Source organism: Simochromis diagramma, unplaced genomic scaffold, assembly GCF_900408965.1.
Source record: "Simochromis diagramma unplaced genomic scaffold, fSimDia1.1 OVJJ01000721.1, whole genome shotgun sequence".
NCBI classification, from domain to species: Eukaryota; Metazoa; Chordata; class Actinopteri; order Cichliformes; family Cichlidae; genus Simochromis; species Simochromis diagramma.
In genome coordinates, this window is record NW_024386890.1 from 1559 (window position 1) to 26867 (window position 25309).

Here is a 25309-nt window from a genome sequence, read left to right on the forward strand (position 1 = left end):
TCTACACTGGCTGTCTCTCACCCTTTACCCATCCCTGTTGCTTGTCATGTGTTTCTTTCGTGTATTAAGAGTTTTTTCATGTGCAGAGGTGTTTTTTTCTGTTCTCAAACTGATCTCCCTGTTGGAGCTCAGTCTGGGGGGAGTTATTTTTTTTTTCTCCTTATCTTTCCTCATGTGGTGCATTTTCCATTGTTATACCTCTCTGACCTGTCTTCCCCATGTGATGTTTGTGTCATGTATGTATGGTCAGAAGGGTAAGATGGCACACTATGGTGCTGTGGTAAAAAAGCCACCAAGACTTTCTTCTCCAGATGGTTCCTCCTCCTCCTCAGCATCCTGAGGTGGAGTCTTTGACTTTGGACCACGAGAGGTCCTCAGCTACGTGAGTCCCCAGGAACGAGGACACTCGCTGAACACATATTGTTTTCTTTGAAACAGTCGTACCTGCTGATTCCAGGCCTTTCTGTGGCTCTTCATAACTGGGCCTTGACTCTTCTGATAATTCTTTTCACTGGTCTGTGTGAAATCTTGTGGGAAGCACCTGGTCGTGGCCCATTTATGGTGAAATAATATTCTTTCCACTTTACCAAAAGTGCGCTGGAACCTTCAGTAGTTCTACTGTGACCACTGCCACCAGCATGTTTTGCAAAAGTCTTGAGAGAGCTCGTTGTTTTTACCCGTCATGAGACGTTTCTTGTGTGAAACCTGAATAATGAGACCATCAGTTGGGACTAAACCAGCTGATATTTGATTTGATATTAATTGGCGAGGTCTGTGACGAGTTACATGACTCTTTGGTGGCAGGACTCCTGGGCTGGAGGTGCGAGTCCCACTGAGTCTGTGGATGTTGTTGGACTGTCCTGGTTTCCCACCTCGGGATAAGCAGACTACAGTAGCGGTTTCCCTTTCTAAGAAGTGGGACTAGGGGCTGTGCTTGAACTTGGGAATGATACTCCAAAGCCTCCCTGGAAGTCTGTGACTGGGTCAGTTCGTTAGTTGAACCTGAGGTTGAGGATATATTTTCAGCCCTGGAGCTCCTCTGCCTGCTGTCAGATGGTGACGGCATACAAAGTATCTGGTACCACTGTCCTCTGTGTGCTGCTGTTGGTTCGTCAGCTGTGGAGAGAGTGAAGAATAAGTGATAATGAAAAGTTGTTGTTCTCGTTGAACTCTGTTATTGCTGCTTTATTCGTGGCCAACACTCAGCAGATATTGGCACCAGCCGATTTCAGTCGGGATCTCAAAGGACTTCATGGAAGAGCAGAACCTATTTGCAGACATTTGTGGGACCTCGTTAGACTGTTGACTTGGACACAGACAGAAGACAGAAACACATTTTGAGACCAGAGGAGATGGATCTGTCAGAGCGGGGGCCCCCAGGCTGTGGAGTGCTTTGCCTCCATCATTATGTTGCCTTGATTGCATTTATTTTTATAAACAGCAGCTTGAGACTCATTTATTTAGCCTGGCTTTGAACTAGATTTGTGCTGTTTCATATTATTGTGAAGCACTCTGTGGTTCTTATCCTGTGCCATATAAATAAAGTCAAATGCTGGATGTCTGTACTTTGTCCAGCTTCAGCTGTCCAGCTGAGCCGACACTTTAGAATCGGGCTTTGGTGTTGTTGTCAGTCATGTTGGATCTCCGTCCGTCTCTAATAACAGACAAATGACCAAAATGTAAAAATCCAACTCCAAGTACATAATACCAGGCACAAAAGCCCCTGCAGTGTTTGTGCCGTGCTCTAACTAAAACTTTGCTTGAAATTGTTTAAGCAGTATTTGTTTCTCTGTTAACACACTGGTGTTCACTCATATCCATTTCTGTGCTTCCTAATCTGCAGGCTGGCAGGTGGAGCTCCTGATCTTCGCTGTTGTCTTTTGCATCAGAAGTTCCAGGTAGCCACACAGTGCACAAAGTGCAAGGACTAATCGAACGATTTAAAAGACAAAAAACAACATCATGCACATTTGTAGACTTGCAGCTTTAATTCCAGTGGTTTATCAAAAGTGTTGTGTTAACTTTGATAATTGGAACGATGTTTAGGTGATAAAGAGAAAAATGAATTCTGAGAGCTGATGCTCAGTGTGATACAGCATCTTCAAACTCCCAAACACCTGTTTATGTCGTGTTGTCTGTTGAACACAAGTAGCAGTGTTATGTTTCCATGTGTGAAAAGAGTTTTTGTTCCTGGACAGATGCTGAATTGTTGTATCGAAAGGAAGAAGGCCAGAGATGAATCTCACAAGGTACCCGAGGGGAAAGAAAAGGAACACAGGGTCTCAGGTGCCTGCCAGAAGAGCCGCCAAGGACCAGAGTGTGCAACCAGTGCTTCCAGTTCAACAAGAGAGATGTCTCAAGGAAAATCCTGGGACTCGTGGAGTGACAGCGAGGAGGAATTCTTCGAGTGCCTGAGTGACCAGGGCGAGACTGAGGCAACACAAGCTGAGGGCAGAGCTGAGGGCAGGCTGCACCCCTACAACAACATGACTCTGCTCAACTCTGCAGAGCCTCTCTATGTTCACAGGTCACCACACAGGTCAGAGTCACTGCCTCACTGTGCAAACACATCATATGCTGTTATTTATTCCAAATACAGCATGTTGAAAATAATAGTCGGGGTCACACGGGGTGGAGCCTATCCCATACCATAGGGCGAGAGGCGGGGTTCACCCTGGACAGGTCGCCAGTCGCAGGGCGAACACAGAGAGACAGACAAACATTTAACCCAGGGGTGGGCAACTCCAGGCCGCGAGGGCCGGCGTCCTGCAGATCTCACCCTGTGTCAGCACACCTGAATCAGATGATTAGTTCAGCCTCTGGAGAACTTCCACAATAAGGATAAGCTTTATTTGTTGGTTGCCTGCAACTGAGATGACCTAATCGACCATACATACCATGTACAAACTTAACATTGGGGATACAGGTCAGGCTAACTAGCAACAAAGGATAGCCCTAACCCAAGACACGTTGAGGAGGTCATTTAGCCATTTAAATCAGCTGTGTTGGATCAAGGACACATCTAAAACCTGCAGGACACCGGCCCTCGAGGCCTGGAGTTGGACACCTCTGATTTATGCTCTCATTCACACCTGTGGGCAGTTTAGAGTCAGAGTTAACCCAACCCCACTCGCTCCATGTTCAAAGACGTGCAGTTAATAATTAGAACTAAAAGAAAGCGGTTGTAACAGTACAGAGGCGACCTTTGTGTGACAAAACCATGAAAGCAGATCTCATATACCGTATTTTCACGACCATAAGGCGCACTGTGCTAAAAGGCGCAGTCTCAGTTATGTGTGCCCTTACTGTATTTAACACACACATAAGGCGCACTGGACCATAGGGCGCATACAAGTACCGTATGCGTATTTAAAAATAAAGCGGGAGCAAACCTGAATTCGGTACCTTACTCACATTTCTATTGCCGGTAATCGTCATCATCAACAACACACAAGCATACAAGTGTGCATATTTAAAAATAAAGCAGGAGCAAAACAAAGTTTGGTACTCACATTTTTATCATCAATCAAACCCATCGAAGTCCTCATCCTCTGTGTCTGAATTGAACAGCTGCGCTAAATCTCCATCAAACATGCCAGGTTCACCGTCTTCACCGTCAGAGTCACTTTCCGTGCCGTGCGGCTCCTCGGAAACGATGCCGGCTTTTGCGAAAGCTCGAGCAACAGTGCCAGCAGACATGTTAGCCCAAGCATCTACAATCCATTGGCAAATTGTGGCGTAACTCGCCCGGCGCTGCCTTCCACTCTTAGTGAAACTGTGGTCTCCACCGGTCATCCATCGCTCCCAGGCCGCTCGCAGCCTTACTTTGAACGGGCGGTTCACACTGATGTCCAGCGGTTGGAGTTCCTTTGTCAGGCCTCCCGGAATGACAGCAAGCTCACAGTTCATTTGCTTCACAAGTTTTTTCACATCGGCTGTGAGATGGGCACGCATAGAGTCACAGATCAACAGCGATGGTGATGCGTGGAAAAAACCACCTGGTCTCCTTACATACACCTCCCTCAGCCACTCTTTCATCATTTCCTCATCCATCCAGCCCTTTTCATTTGCCTTAATGATGATTTCTGCTGGAAACTTCTCTTTAGGCAAAGTCTTTCGCTTAAAAATCACCATAGGCGGCAGTTTCTGTCCATTAGCATGGCAGCCAAGCACAACAGTAAAAGAAGACTTTTCATACCCCGTTGTGCGTATCGCTACCGTGCTGGTCCCCTTCTTCTCCACAGTGTGACTCACCGGGATGTCAAAAGTGAGCGGGACCTCGTCCATGTTTGTGATGTGGCTGGGCTGGATGTTTTTGTCGCCGATGTGTTTGCTGCAGTAGGAGCGGAAGATGGCCAGCTTTTCCTTATACCGGTAATCCGCTGGAAGTTGCTGCGCTACCGTAGTCCTGGTCCGGATGGAAAAATGGCACCGTTTCATAAAACGAAAGCACCAAGACGGACCTCCTTGGAAATGTTCAATGTTCATCTCTTCAGCTAGTGAAACTGCTTTTAGCCGAATGGTGACCGTCGAAACGCTTCTCCCGCTCGCTCTTTGCTCGATGATCCACCGCTCGAGTCTTTCCTCCAACTCGAGCCACCTCGCCTTATGTCCGCGGAAACTCAGCTGCGTTTTCTTGACCTGCCGGAGCTTGTTTTCCAGCTTCCTCCATTTGCGAACCATCGATTCGTTAATCTTAAATTCTCTCGCCGCTGCTCGATTTCCATGTTCCTCCGCGTAGCTGATGGCCTTCAGTTTAAACTGTGCTTTGTAAGCGTGTCTCTTTGCCATTTTCAGGGTTGTTAAAACAACGATGTCCTGCATAATGCACATACCTGTTCTTTTATACAGGTATGTGCGATTGTCCCGGTATATACGATCAACGCCCACACTTCACCCTTTAACGTTCTCATGGTGTTCTCTACTACGTCCTCCTTACAACACATAGGGCGCACCGCGCTATAGGGCGCGCCGCACTTTTTGAAGAAAATCGAAGACTTTTAAGTGCGCCTTATGGTCGTGAAAATACGGTAAGTGGTTCACAGAAATGTCATTAACCTCAGCTGAAGCTGACTGAGTCTGATATCTGTGCATCATGTTTCATTTTCAGGAACCTGCTCCAATGACAGAGGACCTGTTAGCAGAGCAGTCAGAGGTACTGACCAAACTGGGCACATCAGCTGAAGGTACCCACCTGCGTGCTCGGATGCAGAGTGCCTGTCTGCTATCTGACATGGAGTCCTTCAAAGTGAGTCGGACACACTCTGGGTCAGCTGTCTCCTAAGTTTCTTAGTGCTTCCTGTCTAACATCCACACTTAGACGGACACATCGGAGAGCAGCTTGGGGTTAGTATCTTGGCTAAGGATACTTGGCCTGCAGACTGGAGGAACCAGGGATTGAACCACGACCTTCTGATCAGTAGATGACCTGCTAATGAGCTACAGCCACCCGTTAGCCTTCAGCATTAGCCACATGTTGTGGAAGTTTTCCATTAAATAAAGCCTGCAGACGAGCGGTAGCTAACATTCTTTAATCAAAACAAAGAACAGAAAACCAAGCTTGGTGGAGAGCCTGCATGATCGCGGGGCAGACGGTCAGCAGAGTCTCCCTGAGCCTAGCGTGGCTCTCAGTTAAAAACCTTCTTCAGGAACAAAAGGCAGTGCACAGCTGTTTCACACCTTAAGGTTCACACTCCCTTGCTACCTCCCAGAGTCCTCGAAGAGACAAAAGATTCTTCCTGTGGAGTTCTGCTTCCCCCCAACTTCCTTACCAGACTCCCATCATCTGTCTAACTGCATGAGTGTAAGACATGCTAAAATCCAGTGGCACCAAGGCATCATACAATAACATAATATGAATAATACATAAATAAAAGAAATTCTTATACACACATTAGCGTCAGTGTGCCCTCGAGTTGCTACATGTCTGCTAGTTTTACTGTTCAGGATGTTTTGTGTGTGTGTGTGTGAACTGCCTGCAGTGAACATAACTGTGCAGTCACACACACACACAGTAGTCACAGAGAGTACCGCTGTGGTAGGGTGACCATAAAGAGGACACTGGGCCCAGTCATGAAGAACTTTAATAATACTGTTAGCTTAAAGAAAATGACGTCTTCTCTGTGCAGTTAATGAATGGGATATTAATGAATTAATAATAAATGTCATGTAGGCTTTTACAAGTAAACTAGTGTGAAATAAGAGGACTGTTGATCAGCCTACGCTGTGGAAAGCTGTGACTCTGTCACTGACACGTGTGGCATGATGGATGCAGTCATGCTGGGAGAAGCTACGTGAGTGCAGAAACCTCTGATCACCAGACGATCACGTGGTCGTCAGTTTTCAAACAGCTCATTGCAGTTTTATAAATCATCTTCAGAGGTTATTTGAACCTTGTCTTTGCAGAGACCTGCAGACCTGAGGCAGTAATGCAGTGATAATGACCAGCACACAGTGTAAGTCATGCTGCAGCTGCCCTGAATCTACAGTGTTGGTTATTCCCACCATGTCTCTATGTTTCTGATCCAGTGTGGACGAGCTCTTTATTCAGTCTGAACTGGTTTTAATACTAAAATACAATTGATTTGTTATTCATAGATTTTCAGATTTACTCTTACACAAAAAAGTAAAACATTTTTGTTGCCAGATCACACGTATTTACTTCCAGTCTTGAACAGAAGGAAATCGTTTTGATGCCTAAATGACATTTTATGTTCAGTGACAGCCTGGTGTGCTTGGGTCCATGAATGCAGTGGTGTCGTGAGTGGGCCCTGTTCGAGTCGTCAGTGAATATATTTACACATTACTTCATTTAAAGTACGAGTTTGTGTCTCTGTCCACAGGCAGCCAACCCCGGCTGTGTCCTGGAGGATTTTGTGCGCTGGTATTCACCTCGGGATTACGTAGAAGAGGAAGTGGTCGATGAGAAGGGCAACACGATGGTGACGGGGACACTCAGTCCCAGGATGAAGATCCCAGGCAGCATGTGGGTGGAGGCTTGGGAGACTGCCAGGGTCACACCTGCACGACGCCAAAAAAGACTTTTTGATGACACCAAGGAGGCCGAGAAGGTCTGAAGCAGGTCGTTCATTTTGCCGCATGCGTGTTTTTAAGCCAAACGTGTTTACTAAGTGGATCACAAAGTGTTTTCATGAATGTTTCTGCTGATTTTCAGGATCAGCTTCTGCCATGGGACCGTTTTGGCTCATGTATGTTGGAGAAGTCAGTTTAACACAGATCTGTGCTCACAGACATGTTGAAGCATTTTCACATGTTGATGAAAAAGGATCTGATGCTGTCACACACGATGTTTAACTGACACACAGCAGCTCTCTGTGGTGTGATGGTGTTAAATGAAGAACAACTTTGAACCAGCTTCTATTAATGATCCGGTCGGCTTTATGGGAAAGGGACAAACAGTAACTGGGGTTAGTTGTTTCCTCACCCAAAGAGGGTCCTGGATTTGGACCCGGGCAGGTCCCTGCCAAGCGTTTGCATGTTCTTCCAGCACATATGAAAGCAGAGCTCGGAGCTCCAGTTTGCACCATCACTGAAAATGTTGCCTGTCTTTTAAAGACATTGTTTATCCAAAAAGAGAAAGTTAAAAATAATGCTCACTGATAGTCTTATGACAGATTTAAAGATCTGGGTATGACTGGTCCCTCTGTGAATAACCATCATAGAGAAAGGTCACCGTTTATCTGGAGTCTTCTTCAGAGGCAGCCTGTTGGCTGTGCAAAAATATTCTGTTGATCTGAAAGAGCAAAAGGAAAACAGAAGCCAGGCAAACTAAACTTTTTGGGGGTTTGTCTTTAGGTTCTGCGCTACATGGCGATGCAGAAACCTGCAGACCTGGCCCGTCACCTCCTGCCCTGTATACTTCATGCAACTATTCAGAAGTTGAAGGAAGAAGGTAAGTCCTCACCGTTTGGTTGAAAGACACGTTTATATGAAATAAAATCAGGGAAAATAACTCTGAGCCCACAGCAGGTAAATTACAGTAAGACCGAAATACAAAAAACTAAAGATATTAAAATAAGTACTAAACAAAATGAAATGCAACCCGAGATGTTAATGGAGAAAAAAAAAACAGAAGCTGCATGAATAAAAAAGTAGAAATCTTGGACGCTGCCAGCATAATGCACAGGCTTTTGACGGGGCTCGCACACAAACACAAAGCAGAGGATGAAGCATCACCAAATATGTTTCCAAACCAAAGAAGATAAGATGAAGCATACCTGCGCAGGGGTGGGTGATGAGGAGAGGCCGCAGCGTGTCTGTCTTAAAGTGCAAGTTTGTGACAGTTTAAAGCTTAACAAGCTAAGACGCCAAACATCCAGAGCACAAAGACAAGTCAGAGGGCTTTTTCAGACACACACTTCTAAACCGTCGTGCTCAACAGTGTCTCTGCTAAAACTGCGTCTGTGCTCTGCCCCTGTAAAGTTGCCTATCGAGTGCTTAATGATAAGGTGCATGGTAGCTGCTTTCCTCTGCAGGTGGATGAAGCCACTGATAGTGACAAAGGAATGACTTCTCTGCAGACAGGCTCCTGGCAGAGCCACTGCAGAGGAACTCTTTACAATCACTGACTGTGAAACGTGAGGACTGTGTGGGGATGTGCAGACAGGGGTGCGACGGCTTGGAAACGAGGAGGGCTGCAAGTGGATGCACTGTATGATACACGCTGGCGTCTAGACCGCTCAGTCCTGAGCTGAGTGATGTAATGACTGATTGCATCGACACAGTCATTACATCAAAATACAACCCCTTTTTTTCGGCACTGAAACGAAACAGGCTCCGCCCACACAGCCGTTCTGTATCACAGCTGTGATGCAAAAAGATTTGGGCACCACTGGTATAGAGTGACTGGAACCCAGAACCTGGAAGTGTCCAGTGATGTGAGGGTAAAGGACGTCTCACTGTGTACTTTGGTGCACAGATGAGTTTGTGGTCGGTTCAGTGAATGCAGCCCATGAGCTGCAGAAAAAGCCCAAATCCTGAGCCCCCCAAGATTTGGGCTCAAGATGTGTTCTGCACTGCAGGCCCTTGGACTCCATCAGGGTTTGGGCCAGTTTTGAGCTCTTATAAGTATCAGAGATGGACACGTAATATTTTCAGGGCTGCGTAGGCATGATGGGTAGAACATGACCCTGGTGTTAAAATGCAGGTAAATGTGATTTAGTTTGTTTACTCTAACTAACTACCCAACCCTCACTGTGAAAGGAGCCTGGAAAGTTTTCCCAACATGAATTTCTTTCAGTCAACTTTTCTCCAGTAATGATCAGAAATCAGATAAAACCCACTCTTTATTTTATTCTACACACAATAAATTGATAATTATTCCAGGATACAGAAAAGTCTAGATTTCGTCTTCAGACTGTCACATCTGGAGCAGGGCATAATTTGATTTGGTTTTTAGAAGAAGCTAAAGATCTTTCAGTCGTGTTGCTGTTGTTCCCTGACACCTGCAGTGCAACCATTAATTTAGCTAGTGAGAGTTCACGTATAATTATAACAGGTCTTAGTTTCTGGATCGTCTCTAAGTTGACGGTATACTGCTAAGACCAGGGGCCCGTTCTTCGTACCTCGCTAAGTAAGTTAGCTGGATTTGATTGTTGACGATTTCGCGTGATCTTGGATCGTTCGGTTCCCCGAAGCTCATCCGGGACTTGCTGTCATAGCAACAGAGCCGTAAGCGTAAACCTGCTCGGGAGCAGGTTTACTTTATGTAAACAGGATTAGATCGCGGCCACGCAGGTATGTCCGCCTCATTTATACGAAAGCAACAGCGATATTCCACCACTGTTTCACCATAAATAAATAACATCAATGTAACTGAAGATAATGCAGCACTTGATCCTTTTATTGATTTCACACAGATACATACAGGTCATTTCCTAAAAAAGGGAAATGTACTATTAACATTCTATTACATGTATGTGATTATTACAGATGTAATTCATATTTCAGTAATCTTATCTTATATCTTGTAATCAAGATGAGAGACCACGGCTATAAAAGCGAAGGTGGATTTGGGAAGTCTGTCGCAGTCATATCCTGTCCGTTTACGCGAGCCACCCATTGCGGAAGGTGCAAGATTGATAAGGAGAGTCCTCAGAATTCAGCGTATATTGCGGGACAGACAGGATCCTTTAGCTCAGCGCGACAGTGTGCTCATAGAGAGATATCGATATTCCCGTGAGGGTATTATTTACTTAACCAACTTGTTGACGAGTTTTTGCTCTGCCCTTTTCTTGGTTGCTGTTATAAACAAACAAACAGATTATTCCAGGGTCTCTTTCCAAGAGACGAAAAGCAATATAAGTGATAAATATTACCATTCTGTAGAATATTCTTATATTTCACTTTTACTTGTTCCCATGTTCTAGTGGGTCCTGTTGTGGCTCTAATGTGAAAGGGGATATAATATAACATATTATAATATAATATAATGTAATATAATATTGGATAATATAGTGTGATATGATAAATCTACCCTATCGCCTACTGGTGTTGGCCAGAGGGGCCGATGGCGCGATATGGCAGCCTGGCTTCTGTCAGTCTGCCCCAGGGCAGCTGTGGCTACAACCGTAGCTGCCTCCACCAGTGTGTGAATGTGAGAGTGACTGAATAGTGGCATTGTCATGCGCTTTGGGTGCCTTGAAAAGCGCTATATAAATCCACTCCATTATTATTGTTATTATTAAATTACTTACGAGTTTAATTTGTCAGCAACTTTCTGCCAGCCCTCTCTCCTTGCTTTTGCAGCCTTTGCAGTGTTCCCTTGCGTTCTGATTAAACTCTGAAACTCCTGAAATCCCTCAATCAGGAGTTCTTGCTCTGCTGCCGAAAAATACCGAGCGCGCTCCTTCGACATTTTCGCCAACCAATCAGAGGGTTGCCGATCAATGTTTCTACTATCGATGCGTAGCCCCTTTTACGACACCCAGTGATCTCACATTACTTCATCCAGCTGTACTAATCGTCAACAGCAGGTGTGTTCGGAGAACCGGATTAGCGAGCTCACGGTTAGCGCGATGATTTGGTCTTGGATGTGTCATTTGATCTTGGATGTGGTAAGCGATGTACGAAGAACGGGCCCCAGTTCTGAGTCTAGAGACAGCCAATGAGAGACACTAGTAAGGACATCACTGAGGAGAGTTTTCTAGTACTTTGGAGAAACCTCAATCAGCTAACGTCCTGCTGTGATACTAATTAAACCAGAAAGCTAGTTTTCATTTATTCTGTAATATCCCAGAATGTTTCAGCAGGTCAGAAATGCTTTGGTGCATATCCAGGTTGTATGCAAATTAATTCTGATTAAGTCTGGACTACAAAATACAAAACATAGCTTGGACACAACAATAATGTCCTCGTTTCACTTCTTTAAAAAATGTATTTTGATCTTATGACACTTACTAAAAGCTTTACTTCCAGAGGTTGACAGAGACGCTCCGTGCTGATAACACGTGAATGTGTGAAGGTTTGTATCATATCTATCTGATAGACTCCAGTTTGTGCATGTAAATGGAGAGTCCTCTTCACACACTGAGGTTAATTATGGAGTTCCACAGGGTTCAGTGCTAGGACCAATTCTGTTTACATTATACATGCTTCCCTTAGGCAGCATCATTAGAAGACATAGCATACCGGTACATTTACACTGCTATGCAGATGACACCCAGCTCTATGTGTCCATGAAGCCAGATAACACACACCAATGAGTTAAACTGCAGGAATGTCTTAAAGACACAAAGACCTGGATGGCCGCTAACTTTCTGCTTCTTAATTCAGATCAAACTGAGGTTATTGTACTCGGTTATTGTAGATGGCCCCGCCCCTCCCTGAGCCTGGCTCTGCTGAAGGCTTCTTCCTGTTTAAAGGGAGTTTTTCCTTGTGCCAAAGCACATGTGGGTATATTCCTGGACAAAAGGCTTAGTTTCTATTTGCAGATGTGTTCTGTGATCCTCTGAAATAGCTGGATTAATTAACTCCAATAGGAGGTTGGCAAGATGGCGTCGTAGCGTGAACACCCGTCTCGCTGTGCTCCGGTGAGGTCCCTCGATTATCCGTCTAAAATACGTGTTCACCTGGTGAAACGTTACAAATGTGCGTGGGAGTAACTCTATAATGAGTCTGGACGACTATTTTTCTAAAATGCCTAACGTCAGGTCTAAGAAAAAGACAGCTCCGGTTGTGCAAGCTAGCGACATTGTGGGTCCTATGGCGGCTGAGCCTGAAGAAGCTAACGCCAGCGACACAGAAATCTCCGCTGACGCTGAGGAAACTGGGAGTGATATCGACCCGAATATCCTTGCGGCTCTGAGTAAGATAACTGACAGCATTACAACTTTGTTGGATGTTAAAGTTGATACTGTGCTGGCCACAATCCGTGAACAGACGTCTTGGATCCAGGCTCTGGCGACACGGGTGGGAGACGCCGAGATACGGATTTCAGGCGTGGAAGACACGGCAGGTGTATTGCAGGCGAAAGTGGCTCGACTCGAAAAACAAGTAACTGACATGGCAGACCATATGGATGATTTAGAGAACCGCAGCCGCAGATGTAACCTTCGCCTGGTCGGGCTTCCTGAGGGCACGGAGGGAAATGATGTTGTCGCCTTCATGGAGTCATGGCTCCCCTCCTATCTCGAGCTCACAACTAAAAATGGGAAGATCAAACTAGACCGCGCTCACCGCTCTCTAGCACCGAGGCCGGGCCCCAGCCAGCGCGCCAGACCCATCATTATGAAGCTTCACAACTTTGCTGATAAACAACGTGTGATGGCCGCAGCTCGGCGCCTGGCTACGCAGCCGAACCAACCAACAGGTCGGATCAAAGTCTCCTTCTTTAATGATTATTCAGCGGCGGTAGCCAAGAAACGCAAGGCTTTCGACGAGGTGAAAAGCTGCCTGAGGAAGAAGAATGTGGATTATGCAGTGAAAAGCTGCCTGAGGAAGAAGAATGTGGATTATGCGCTTCTCTACCCCGCCACACTGAGGCTGTTTGCCAACGGCAAGGAGAAGAGATTTAACACACTGGAGGCAGCTGCGTCCTACGCGGACTCGCTGCCCTGAATCCCCGTAACCACCGGAGTACTCCTTTTCTTCACACTATGCCTTATGAACCGGTGTACTTGCCGAATCTAGGTATATGTGACTCTCTTTTTTCGTCCTCGCTGCTTATAAGCGACCAGGTGAAATCTTCCACCCCATCGGGCACCGGACGGACTGTGTTTTCGTCTATGGGTAGGCGTGAGTTACGCGCGTGCAATGCCCTTCGGCTTCCCCGACGGGCAGGAGGAGATTGGTTTTTCCCTACATGTTTAGTAGGGCTGTTGCCAAATCACTGTTCTTTGAATGTTCCGTCACACAGCTCTTTTTATTTTCAACCAGGGTGTGGTGAACCCTTTGGCTCAATATGCTTTGTATGATACATGAATAAGTCTAAAAATGAGTAGGCTGTGAATATGCACCTGGAATGTACGAGGGGTTCACAGCCCTATTAAGAGGAGGAAGATATTTACTTGTCTAAGAAAGGACGGTGTAGATGTTGCTATGTTACAAGAGACACATCTTGATAATATTGAGCACTTGAAGTTGCAACAAGGATTATATGGACAAGTGTTTTTTTTCATCCTTCACTACAAGAAGTAGGGGAGTGGCAGTGTTGATTAGGAAAAATGTACCTTTTGTAGTAACTGATTGCGTTAAAGATCTGAAGGGCCGCTACGTGATAGTCAAAGGGATTTTGCAAGGCCAAAATATTTTATTACTGAATGTTTATTTTCCACCTGCCCACCCGACTACCTTTCTTACCAAAATGTTTCTGGAATTAGCCCCATTTCTTCCTAACTCTACCGTTATTATTGGTGGTGATTTCAACTTAATGTTAAATCCGCTTATGGACAGATTTCCACATAGCATTGCAACTCCCTCTCCCCAGGCCAAAGCGCTTCATGCTCTATGCGACGAGTTTGGACTTGTTGATGCTTGGAGATATACTCACCCCTCCGATAAGCAATACACATTTTTTTTGGCTCCGCATAGGTCCCAAACTAGAATTGATTACTTTTTTCTCCCGAAAACTGACTTGGGTTCAGTAGTATCGTGCGACATAACAAGTATAATCATCTCAGATCACGCTAGAGTAATCATGGATCTCGATCTTAAAGCTGCGCTTCATAGGTCCCGTCACTGGAGGCTTAATACCATTATTCTTAAGGACGAGGAATTTACCTCTCACTTCTCTGCCGAATTTAAAGCGTTTTTGGATATCAACACCTCCTCAGCTAGTACTGCCTCTGTTTTGTGGGAAACATGCAAAGCTTATGCGAGGGGCCTGATTATTTCGTATTCTGCGACAAAGAAGCGACAACGGATGGAGGAACAAAAATCTTTAGAGAGCGAATTGATGGATAAGGAGAAAACATATATTGCCTCCCCATCACCACCATTATGGCAAGAAATAACTGCACTCAGGTCAGCGCTGAATTGCCTTCTTACCAGAGATGCAGAGAAGAAACTTAAATACACCAGACAGAGGTTCTACGAGCATGGAGATAAGGCCGGTAAATGTCTGGCGTACTATGTTAAGAAGCGCGCAGAATCTAATACCATTGCAGCGATATCTGATGAAGGTGGCCACAAGATATATGAAAACAAACTGATAAACGACTGTGTTAAGAAGTTCTACAAAGCCTTGTACTCTTCTCAACAAGTCCCGGAGGGGGAGCAGCTGATGCATAATTTCTTTACCCAATTCGACTTACCAAATTTGTCAGAGGAACAGAAGACTGCCCTTAACAGCCCTATAACCAAGACCGAAGTGATTAAGGCTATTAAATCACTACGAAGTGGAAAGTCGCCAGGGCCTGATGGCTTCTGTTGTGAATTTTATAAACAGTTTCGAGATATTATTGTGGAACCGCTTCTTGATATGTTCAACCACTCCTTCATTGCGGGTGAATTCCCGCAGACACTGAAGGAAGCCAACATTTCCCTAATTCTAAAGAAAGGGAAGTGTCCTGATTTGTGCGGATCCTACAGACCTATAGCCCTCTTAAATGTGGATAGGAAACTGCTTTCTAAAATTCTGGCCTCCCGCTTAGAAATTTTTTTTACCTGTGCTGATAAGGGAGGACCAGACAGGCTTTATAAAGGGTCGAAACTCAGCCACCAATGTTAGACGCTTACTGAACGCTATTGTAGCTTTCAAGCAAAAATCTATTGACGGCCTGGTGCTTTCTCTCGATGCAGAGAAAGCATTTGACAGAATTGAGTGGTCTTATTTGTTGTATACTCTAGGCAAATTCGGCTTAGGGGAGAATTTTATAAAATGGGTCAAAGTTATCTACAATAATCCACAGGCAGCAGTCCTGACTAATGGACTTAGGTCTGATTACTTCAACACTCATAGGGGAGTTATGCAGGGCTGCCCCTTATCGCCCCTTCTATTCGCTCTGGCCATAGAGCCTCTTGCTGAGGCCATAAGGGCGACGCCCACAATACGTAGTCTAGAGATTGGACAGCTGTGTCATAAAATAACCTTATACGCGGACGACATCTTGATTCTTTTGACTAACCCTGTGACATCCGTACCCAGTCTCATTGAGGTGATTGACAGGTTTAGCCGTTTCTCTGGCTATAGAATCAATTTGGCTAAGTCAGAGGCCATGCCTCTTGGTACGCTTTTCACAATGCCGGCTACTGTTCCTTCTTTTCCTTTTAAATGGTCTCCTAATGGATTTGTGTATTTGGGGATCTTTATTACCCCGTCTCTCGACCAATTGTACAAAGCCAACTTCACACCCTTATTTGGCAAACTCAAACAGGACCTAGAGCGGTGGGCGTCACTTCCTGTCTCCTGGCTAGGACGCATTGCCCTGATCAAAATGAATGTGCTGCCCAGGCTATTGTATCCTATCCAAATGATCCCCGTCTTGTTCTCTAAGAGAGTACTGAAGGACATAAATGGTTGGCTTACCTCTTTCATCTGGAACAAGCGCAGACCCAGGCTCAAGATGGCAGTGTTGCATCTGCCAAGCTCCAGGGGCGGCTTGGATCTACCTAATATTAGATTGTATCAGCTTTCTGCCCATTTAAGATTTGTGAGCGACTGGGTTAGGGGTAAAACCTCAATCTGGTCGGATATTGAGACAGCTCTGTCACAATGCAAACTGAGCGATCTATTATTTTGTAATGATTTTAACGGAATTAAGGCCCTTTGTACAAATCCTGTAACAATCAACACCCTAAAAGCGTGGCGAATTGTCCGCCGTCTTGAGGGAAGATCGAGAATAACATCAACCTTTACCCCTATAATGAATAACCCTGCTTTCCCTCCGGGTTCCTCGGACCCCAGCTTTCAACGTTGGTCTGATAAGAATATTAAGTCTCTTGGTGACCTTTTCTCGGGTGATGAACTCATGTCGTTTGAACAACTTACCAACAGTTACGGCTTGCCTAGACAGGATTTCTTTCGTTTTTTGCAAATATGACACTATATCACTCACAGTACAACCCTTGCTGAGCACCCTGAAGTATCTGATGTTGAGAAAATTTTGTTTAGGCAACAGCTGAAGGTGTCTCTGAGTTCATTTTATCATGTGCTTAATGCTTTGACTACCACTGATGCGCAGGGGATTAGAGGTGTGTGGGAGAGGGAACTGTCGGTAACCATAGATGAAGATAAGTGGGATACCGTTTGGTCTCTCGCAAAAAGGATTTCAATTTGTACTCGGACAAGAGCAATCCAACTTAAGATTTTACACAGATTGCATGTATCCCCTCACCGCAGACACCTCTTCAACCGCTCTCTTTCCCCTGTGTGTCTTAAGTGCAAAACTGATGTAGGGACTTTAACTCACTGTTTTTGGTCCTGTTACAAGCTTCAAGAATACTGGGCTGACATTACAGGTGAACTGGGGAAAATCTTCCACGTTGATATAGAGATGGACCCTTTATCCCTGATTCTAGGTCTTCCAAGTGACCGCCTAAAAGCGGCGGCCAACAAAAGATTGTATAACACTCTAACATTTGCAGCCAGGAAAAATATCCTCTTACAGTGGATCAACGATAGGACTCCCACTGTCTGTGGCTGGCGCAAAATAATTTTCGAACTGATTCCTCTGGAATACCTCACACACGTTATACACCACAGTGTGGGTCAGTTCTACGGGATGTGGCACCCCTTTTTGGACTATATTGGACCGGACCTTTCCGCTATCTTATTCAAAGGACTACTACGCACGTGATCATCACCCGGGCGCTGTAAGACTGACTCACCATCTCTTGTATGTTATATTTTGTATTTTGTATCTTGTATTATGCCTTATTTAAGAGCTGTTGTGTATGTTTTGTGTTTGTACTGTTTTGTTGTTCTGTGTCTAATGTCGAGACACTGTGTTGTTAAAGGAAAAACTGCAATAAAAACAATGATGAAGAAAAAAAAAAAATTAACTCCAATAATAATCCATCAAGACTTTGTGGATATGTTTTAATCTCTGTAAAGATTATTATAAAATGTTGTGAAGGTTTTGTTTATTTCAAAAGGATCTGTATTAGTAAGATAATAGTTTGCAGGTTTACTAGATTTTAGGCTTTTTCTCATGTTAACAGTAATTGAGGTTACAAACGTGGCAGGTCTTTCTTTTAATCACAGCTTTCTGTCACTCTGGAAACACTGTCATTTCTTCTCTTTCAGAGTCTGCTGAAGATATTCCATCAGTGCAAAAAACCATTCAGCAAGCTACAGTTCAAGCGAGCAAGCTCCTGCAGTCCCCCAACCAGGACTACAAGAAGTTAGAGGTCAGTGAAAACTCGACCGGAGTTTCCACAAATAATTCAGTTTAAAAGAAAGTATCATTAGATTCACCCAAAAAAGTTTTGTTTTTAAATAAATTATTGATTGATTGTTAACTGTGTTTTTGTTGTAGTTGAGTATGTGCTGTACATGAGGTGTACGTAGACTGGACAGTGTGCACCATGGCTGAGAACCTGGCTGATAATTATTATGGCCATTGATGGTTGAACCATGAAAACAGGGGTGTGGTGCAGTGGGATTGTAGTGGGAGCTGGAGTAACAAACTCCAGTGCTTCCTCAGTGATGGCTAACTTTTTTCTAAACCTAGGTAATTCCTTCGGCTGTTCCCACCTGGGCTCAAAGCTTTTATACTCTGCTGATATCGGATGTGTTTATCAGTGATCGAAAACAGAGACTGAGATTGTTATTATTGAGTTTGATCACACGTTAGGTGCATTAAACATCTGCTTTAATACTGTCCTAAAGTCTGAGAACAATCATCACTTCTTCACATATAAAAATGTTCTTCTCACTAGCACTCAGTATCCATACAGCCCCTTTTCTTTGAATAACACTGTACAGCTGCACAGCTAAACCCCACCATGTTAGTTTTGCTTGATTGGACAGTCTTGTTGTGTAAAAGTATTCTTGGCTTCTCAAAGTACATTTAAGTATGCCATGTATCCACTGTGACTCCAAACATGCCTTTTACACCCCGAGACTCAGCCTATAACGCCTTTTGTTTTGTGGGAATATTGTAACATTTTCCACATTGTGTGTTGTCTCTAGGTTTGTGAGCTCCCTGCTGGAGGAACCAGAGGTGGTAGTGACAGGAGCAGGCCAGGGCCTGGCTGGCAGTATAATCCACAGACTCTTCATCAGTGCTCAGAGGGTAACTCTCACTCTGCCTCCGTGTCCTTCCCACATCTTGCTGTCAGTTTCATGTATACAGTCATGTATTTGTCATCTATAGAGACATCTTTAGAGGTACACACACACACCAGTCAACCACTTATTCAATATCAGCATCAAGAATAGGTCGGTGTCCCGGTCCTAGAACAAGACATGAAGTCAGCGCTGTTTTATTTATATATACTTCATGTAGATGAAACTGGAAGGACGTGGTCAGCACTGATGTAAAGACGCGGTGTTTTCTGTCAGTGTCAGGAGAGTCTGCTCTATTGTAACGTTGTTTCTTCCTGAAACACACAATTGCTGCTGCTGTGCTGTGAAGCACGTTCAGAGCTATAAGAACCAGTCTGTTTAACTATCAATGAAAAATGAAGAATTATCAGTTTGACTGTGTGACAATTCTGCAGGAACAAAGTTGTGCAGCTCTCTCCACAGTGGAGCAGATCTCCTTCCTGTCTTTGACGCTTCTTTTTCTCTTTCTGCAGTAACAACTATTAATGTGCATTTGTATATGTTTACAGTGTTAGCAGAAACAAAGCTTTGGTGGCCGTGACTCCAGAGATGGAGCTGAGTATCTAATCGAATCATCGGTTTGTTCTTTAAGCCTTAAAAGTGTCCATGTGCTCCACACTGGATCCCAGATTGACTCTGATGCATCAACTGGAACATGAATCCAAAATCCTGCTCCTCACATTCAAGGTCTTAAATAATCAGGCCCCATCTTATCTTAATGACCTTGTAGTACCATATCACCCTATTAGAGCACTTCGCTCTCGCTCTGCAGGCCTACTTGTTGTTCCTAGAGTATTTAAAAGTAGAATGGGAGGCAGAGCCTTCAGTTTTCAGGCCCCTCTTCTGTGGAACCAGCTTCCAGTTTGGATTCAGGTGACAGACAAAACTTTCCTCTTTGATAAAGCACATAGTTAGGGTTGGATCAGCAACCTTGATTAGTCTGCAATAGACCCTGTGCACGAGAAAATGCTAACTTCCTGTTTTAAGATCGGATGCAGGGTTGTACATTTCCGGTAGCTTTACTTTGCGGTCAATTGCTGCTGCAAAGATGGACTCCAAAATCATGTCCAAAATATGAAAACAGAAAGATGGCGTTAAGTTACAAAGAGCAGAAGGTGGGAACACTCACCACTGCTGTGTCATAAAAAAAATCAAATGATCAGTTTTGAGGTTTGAAGCGTGCAGATCGATTGGTGGTTTACATCACTCAACACAAGCAGAACTGCATTACAGAATCAGAAGCACATCTCTGTATAGTGACAGTTCTTATGATTTAAACAGGCAGATGTTCAGCATTCAAACTACAGGTGAAGAATAGTCAAAGGTTTCCCTGCTAGTCAAGTACACACCTACACAGCATGTCAACAAACCGTGGTAAGGGTCTCTATGCATGAGTATTTACGAAGGGTATGTTGTGACGTACCTTCAAAATTACCGCGGTCCCTCGCTATAACGCGGCCTCGCTGTTTCGCACATTTTTTTTGTGCAAGTTTGCATGCTTATTTTTTTTTTTTTGCGCACAGCGCTTTGTGTTCTGCGTCCTGATTGGTTGCAGACTATTGTTGATCTCCTCCGTGCCGTCTCTCCTGTACAGTACAGAATCGCTGATTCATTGATTCATTAATGATTCATTGATGTTGAATTATCTCTCAGCTGCTCTGTTCTCATGTGCTGGACCTGAAAACACGGTTTGATCTTTGGTTTCTGTAATACTGGACTTATTTGTCTACGAAGGTTTGAACTTTGAGAGCTTAAACAAGAGAGAAACGTGTGAAAATGTTCATGTCTGTCTGAGTGTATAAAGTGTGTAGTGACGGGTTTTACCTTAAAACATTGATAATAACTGTAAAAAATAAAGTTGGCTACTTCAGATTTCACCTATCGCGGGTTATTTTTAGAACGTAACTCCCGCGATAAACGAGGGAGCGCTGTATACAAATACTGAGAAGTATAAAATTTGAATCCTGTCTCTCTCTGAGGCGCTGGGGGGAAAAATATCGACAAGTCGATCAACATCATCTACAGATGCATTCGACATCTCGAGAAATGTAAATCGCCACTTGATTCGTCCATTTGGTTGAAAAACCCGACCGTGAACAAGGAGCGAATATCACACCGGAAACTAAGCGCTATGCGCCGGAAGTAGCATATGCTAAGGCGCACAGGTCTAAGTTATAGGTCTAAGTTCCCCATAATGCACTGGGTGTTTCTTCTTCACTCAACATGTGTTAGTAGACCTCTCTGCATTCAGTCCGTCTGCCCCTCATCTATCGATGGATGTTTGTTAGAGGCTTTGGTTCCCACTGTCGCTCACAGACGGTCACCTAATGTTTCCCTGTGTTACTGCAGGGTCTTTGCTTTATAACATAGAAGCAGCTTGAGGTAACTGTTGTTGTGATGCTGTGTGTGTGTAATAAAGCTCCCTTACTGACAGTGGGTCACCACAGCTTGTAGCTCCATGTATTTGATGTGGCACGTTTGCCCTCGCTGACACAACCTTAAAGGGATTTGTGTGTATGAATAAAGTTTATTGTTCATACAGTTCATTGCCGTATGTCTGTGAAAGGCTGAATGAGGGTTGTAGCTCCCTCAGCAGCTGTGGAGCGATGGAGATGTGGTTGGTTAGACACGCTGCTTTAGTTTACACTACAAACCACACTCACCTGTTTAAACTCCTTTTGTGTTACAACCACCTTGTTACACTCAAACACCAGATGATGCATCTGAGCCAACTAAGGATTCACTGAGACTGAAGAAGCTCGAGATCATAAGAATTTGAGGCTCAGCTGATACAGTATCATAGGAGAATCCAACCATTGTATGTCAAGAGACTACAGGCAGTGAAAGCTCCATCTGGAGGAGGAACGACGTGGTTCAGAGCGTTGCCTCCTGCAGCTGGTGACATGTTCAGATTTCAGCTCTGTCGGTTAGAAAGTCTGTTTTTGTTTTTCATCTGTGTGTTGCTCTTTCATCCTTTTCTTCTTCCTGTTTCTTGCATCAAGCTGGCTGACTTCACCACTGATGAGGTAACCATGAGCAGTAAGCCTCGTGTCGCTCACAGTTACATTTAACATAGTGCGATAAACACACTCAGTCATTATAAGGTACATCCTCTAAAGGGTCACATAACAGACAAACAGGATAATAAAAATAATCTGGTTCTTTGCAGCGTCCTCAGATGAACAACACACGACATTATTACACGTCTCAGTATTTGTTACACTGAACACAAATATAAACACAACACTTTTGTTTCCATGAGCTGAACCGGATCCTGACTGGTTTTGCGACATGTGTGTCATTGTGCTACACATGTACGGCATATTTCAGAGTGGCCTTTTATTGTGGGCAGTCTCAGACACACCTGTGCAATATTCATGCTGTCTAATCAGCACCTTGACATGCCACACCTGTGAGGTGGGATGGATTATCTGCCATAAACAGATAATGTGGTCAACAATTTCAGTTCTAAAGTCACACAGCAAACCATTGTTATGGAACACAAATACAAACTGTGTTGATACATAATACAAAAAAATTGTAGCAATATGGTTTGAAATGCGTAAAGGTAGTGTGTTAGGGAGCAATTTATCCGACTCGTTTCCCTTTCAGTGTTCACACAACAAAGTAAATTCAGTGTGTTCTGAAATCAATATATTTCTTTTATGACTTTCAGGCTGGTAAGCAGGCAGGGCAGGTCAGAAGATGTCTTCATCATTTCTTCCTCATTAGCTTCCAGCAACTGCTTTTCTCTTCATATCTCCTGTAACACATTCACAACAGTTGATATTAACAGTGTTTAACCTGCTTTTTCTTTTCAGGTGGAAGTTTGGAAAGCTGTGAGGGTCTCGGGCAAGGAGTGAGCAAAAAACAGAGGCTCAGTTCTTTTCTCCTGTTCTAGTGGTGACATCTTCAGAGAGCTTAGGATAAGTGTCTCCTCCATATTTGGAGCTTCCCCCCTTCTGCACACACCAGAAGGTATGATTCACTCTTTACTTGTGGCAGACGAATCTGTAGGACAAAGAAAGAACATTACAAAAATATTTTCTTTAATCATTCATTAAACTGAATTGTACATCATGTTTAATTTGGCCATTAGAGGTAAAGTATTCTTGGGGAAGACTAAACCCCAAATTGCCCCAATTCTATTTATATAGCACCAACAGCATAACGGTCAGTCGGTGCCTTTTTATATTGCAAGGTAAAGAACCTGCAATACATATAACATATTACAGAGAAATCAGAGAAAAAATCAGTTTAAAAAAAAGACTTTAAGTGAAACTTGAAACTAACTGATTTGTGTCATCTGGCTTCATAGATAAATGTATGTTGTCTAAGGGAAGCATGTTTACCCACACAAGCTTTAATATATCAATAAATAACATTTAAATAAATGAATAATCCCCTTTTTACTAGTGGTATATTATTATGTCTGTAATACAATGTTATCATGAACATTATGAAATACTGCTCTGAGGTTCAACACAGAGATTAAACCCTGTCATAAGAAGATCGTAACATTCACTAGTAATGTGCTATGATACAAATCTAAATCCTGGATGAATTCATTCAAACAAGCCATTCCTCTACAAATGAATCACAGTTGATGTTTCTATTCCACATTTGATGATGAAAGTCTTTGAATAACCTTGTAGGAGTGTGGTCTAATAGACATTGATGCTTTGGATGAAGTAATTATTGAAGCTGACTTGGTAAGTTCAATAGGACCAAAAGTGTTTGAATACATGTCAGCAGTTAATAAAGTTGTTACACTTTCTAAGTACCTGGTGTTGCTGTGGTTTCTCTGTTGTGCTGTTGTTTGGTTGTTGTTTTTTTTCAGCAGGTGGCCAAGCAGATTTTCAGTGTGTGTGTCACACTGATCAGTGTCAATTTAGGATTCAATATCTAACCCAAGGATATTTGACAAGGAGACCGGATTAAAACATCAACACAACTGGACAAACCAGTCTACCTCATGAGCCACAGCCTCCCATAATTTTAATAGAAATCCAGTAAACCTTGCAGTGAACTCATATTTATCATTATACATCCTAGTAAGTATAGTGAAATAAAATGCATTCTTTTACAAAGTAGGAGCATTTACAAACACGTTTCATGAACGTTTAATTAAAAACGCGTCTTATTTCATAGTGTAATCATTACATAACTTTTTCAAAGCACACTTTGTCTTGAACCGCCCACTAATTATATTCACACTAAGTATATAGCCACACAATAATATCAGGGATTGTAACATTAGTCCCTTTATTGAATTCACACTGGGTCTTTATGGACTCACTAGCTTAGCTTAGCTTGTAACCGACTCGCTAGCACCATGACCTTTTCACCTATCCCTCATGCCCATTCTTGCGCAGGGTTTCAGATGTTTTTGTTACTTCTGTGCATCCTATAGCAGTAATGATACTTGTAATAAATGTAGTCTGTTTCATATGGAGGCCAGAATCACTGAAGGCCCAACTCCACACCCTTGAAAAACCCATAGCTAGCTAGTCCCCTGTTGGTGTGCCCAAAGCTAGCATAGGCACTGTTAGCGCTCCTCCAGCGGATTGTCCCGAGCTCCTGGGAAAACAGGATGGCTGGGTGACGTGAGGATGAAGCATAGTCCTAAACAGAAGACCTCTGTATATCGCCAACCTGTTCTTTTTCTAATCGTTTTTCCCCAATGGGCAACGTTTGCTGAGAAAAAAACTAATTCATAGATTTATTACTTCTAGACTGGACTACTGTAATTAGTTATTAGCAGCATGTCCTAAAAACTCCCTGAAAAGCGTTCAGTTGATTCAAAATGTTTTTGTCAGATCATTTCTCAATATTACTTACATTTACAATAATGGTTTATGCCGCAGTGGGGAATAGATTGTATCACAGTAGATGTCTTTCTGAAAGTGCTGTAACTACGTTTTAAAAAAAAAAAATTCATCCAATGTTATCATCTTTAACGCCATGTGGCTGTAGCTCAGGAGGTAAAGCAGGTCATATACTGATGCAAGGTTGGTGGTTTAAACCCTGGCTGTACCACTATGCATGCCTGAATATCCTTGGGCAAGATACTAACACTAAGTTGTTCTCCCATGCATCCATTGGAGTATGAATGAGTGTAATTGGTAGATAAAACGGACTTAAGCATAGAAGAATGTGATTGTGTGAATGAGGAATAAAGTGCTCTGGGAGAGTAGGAATCAGTCCTGTTACCATGTGCCAGTGCAGAGCAGCTACCTGAACTCTACTCCCACAGAGGTTGATTATCTTGTTAATAATTTTACATCTTTACTATGTACAACTCTGAAAAAGACCACTTCCAATCAGAAGTCCTTGACTCTCTGGTATAACTCTCAGACGCACACATTGAAGCAGATAATTTGGAAGCTGGAGAGAAAATGGCATCTAATTTAGAAGATCATAATTTAGCCTGGAAAAATACAACACATTACAATTCACCACTGAAGGAAACAAGAACAACCCTTGGTTTGTCTTCAGCACTGTAGCCAGGCTGACAAAAGTCAGAGCTCTGTTGAGCCAAACTTTCCATTAACCTTAACTAGTAATGCCATCATGAATTTC

At 43.6% G+C, this 25309-nt stretch overlaps 2 protein-coding genes and 1 long non-coding RNA gene across 5 annotated transcripts in view; 2 read left to right on the forward strand and 1 right to left on the reverse strand.

Moving 5' to 3' along the window:
• Positions 1-274: 274 nt before the first annotated feature.
• Positions 275-2264, forward strand: LOC120734742. Its single transcript, XR_005696102.1, has 2 exons — positions 275-1898; positions 2199-2264. It is a non-coding gene; the product is annotated as an uncharacterized LOC120734742 (long non-coding RNA).
• A 151-nt stretch (positions 2265-2415) lies between these two features.
• LOC120734741 (rab3 GTPase-activating protein catalytic subunit-like) lies at positions 2416-24651 on the forward strand. 2 transcript variants are annotated; one of them, XM_040033705.1, is made up of 7 exons: positions 2416-2539; positions 5111-5248; positions 6843-7070; positions 7816-7912; positions 17705-17808; positions 18593-18695; positions 22549-24651. In XM_040033705.1, the coding sequence occupies exons 2-7, from the start codon at positions 5123-5125 to the stop codon at positions 22626-22628; spliced, it is 738 nt and encodes a 245-aa protein (XP_039889639.1). In that variant the 5' UTR covers positions 2416-2539; positions 5111-5122; the 3' UTR covers positions 22629-24651. The 2 variants fall into 2 exon arrangements, with proteins under 2 accessions (XP_039889639.1, XP_039889638.1); XM_040033704.1 differs by lacking the exon at positions 22549-24651 and having other exon boundaries at positions 18593-19491.
• The window catches only part of LOC120734740 (myotonin-protein kinase), a 94857-nt gene continuing 89730 nt past the window's right edge, over positions 20183-25309 (reverse strand). The window contains exon 15 of one of the 2 annotated variants that reach the window (XM_040033701.1): positions 20183-22738. In XM_040033701.1, the coding sequence (XP_039889635.1) occupies positions 22649-22738 (90 nt within the window). In that variant the 3' untranslated portion in view covers positions 20183-22648. The remainder of the gene's footprint in view (positions 22739-25309) is intronic. The other variant, XM_040033703.1, reaches the window with a different exon arrangement.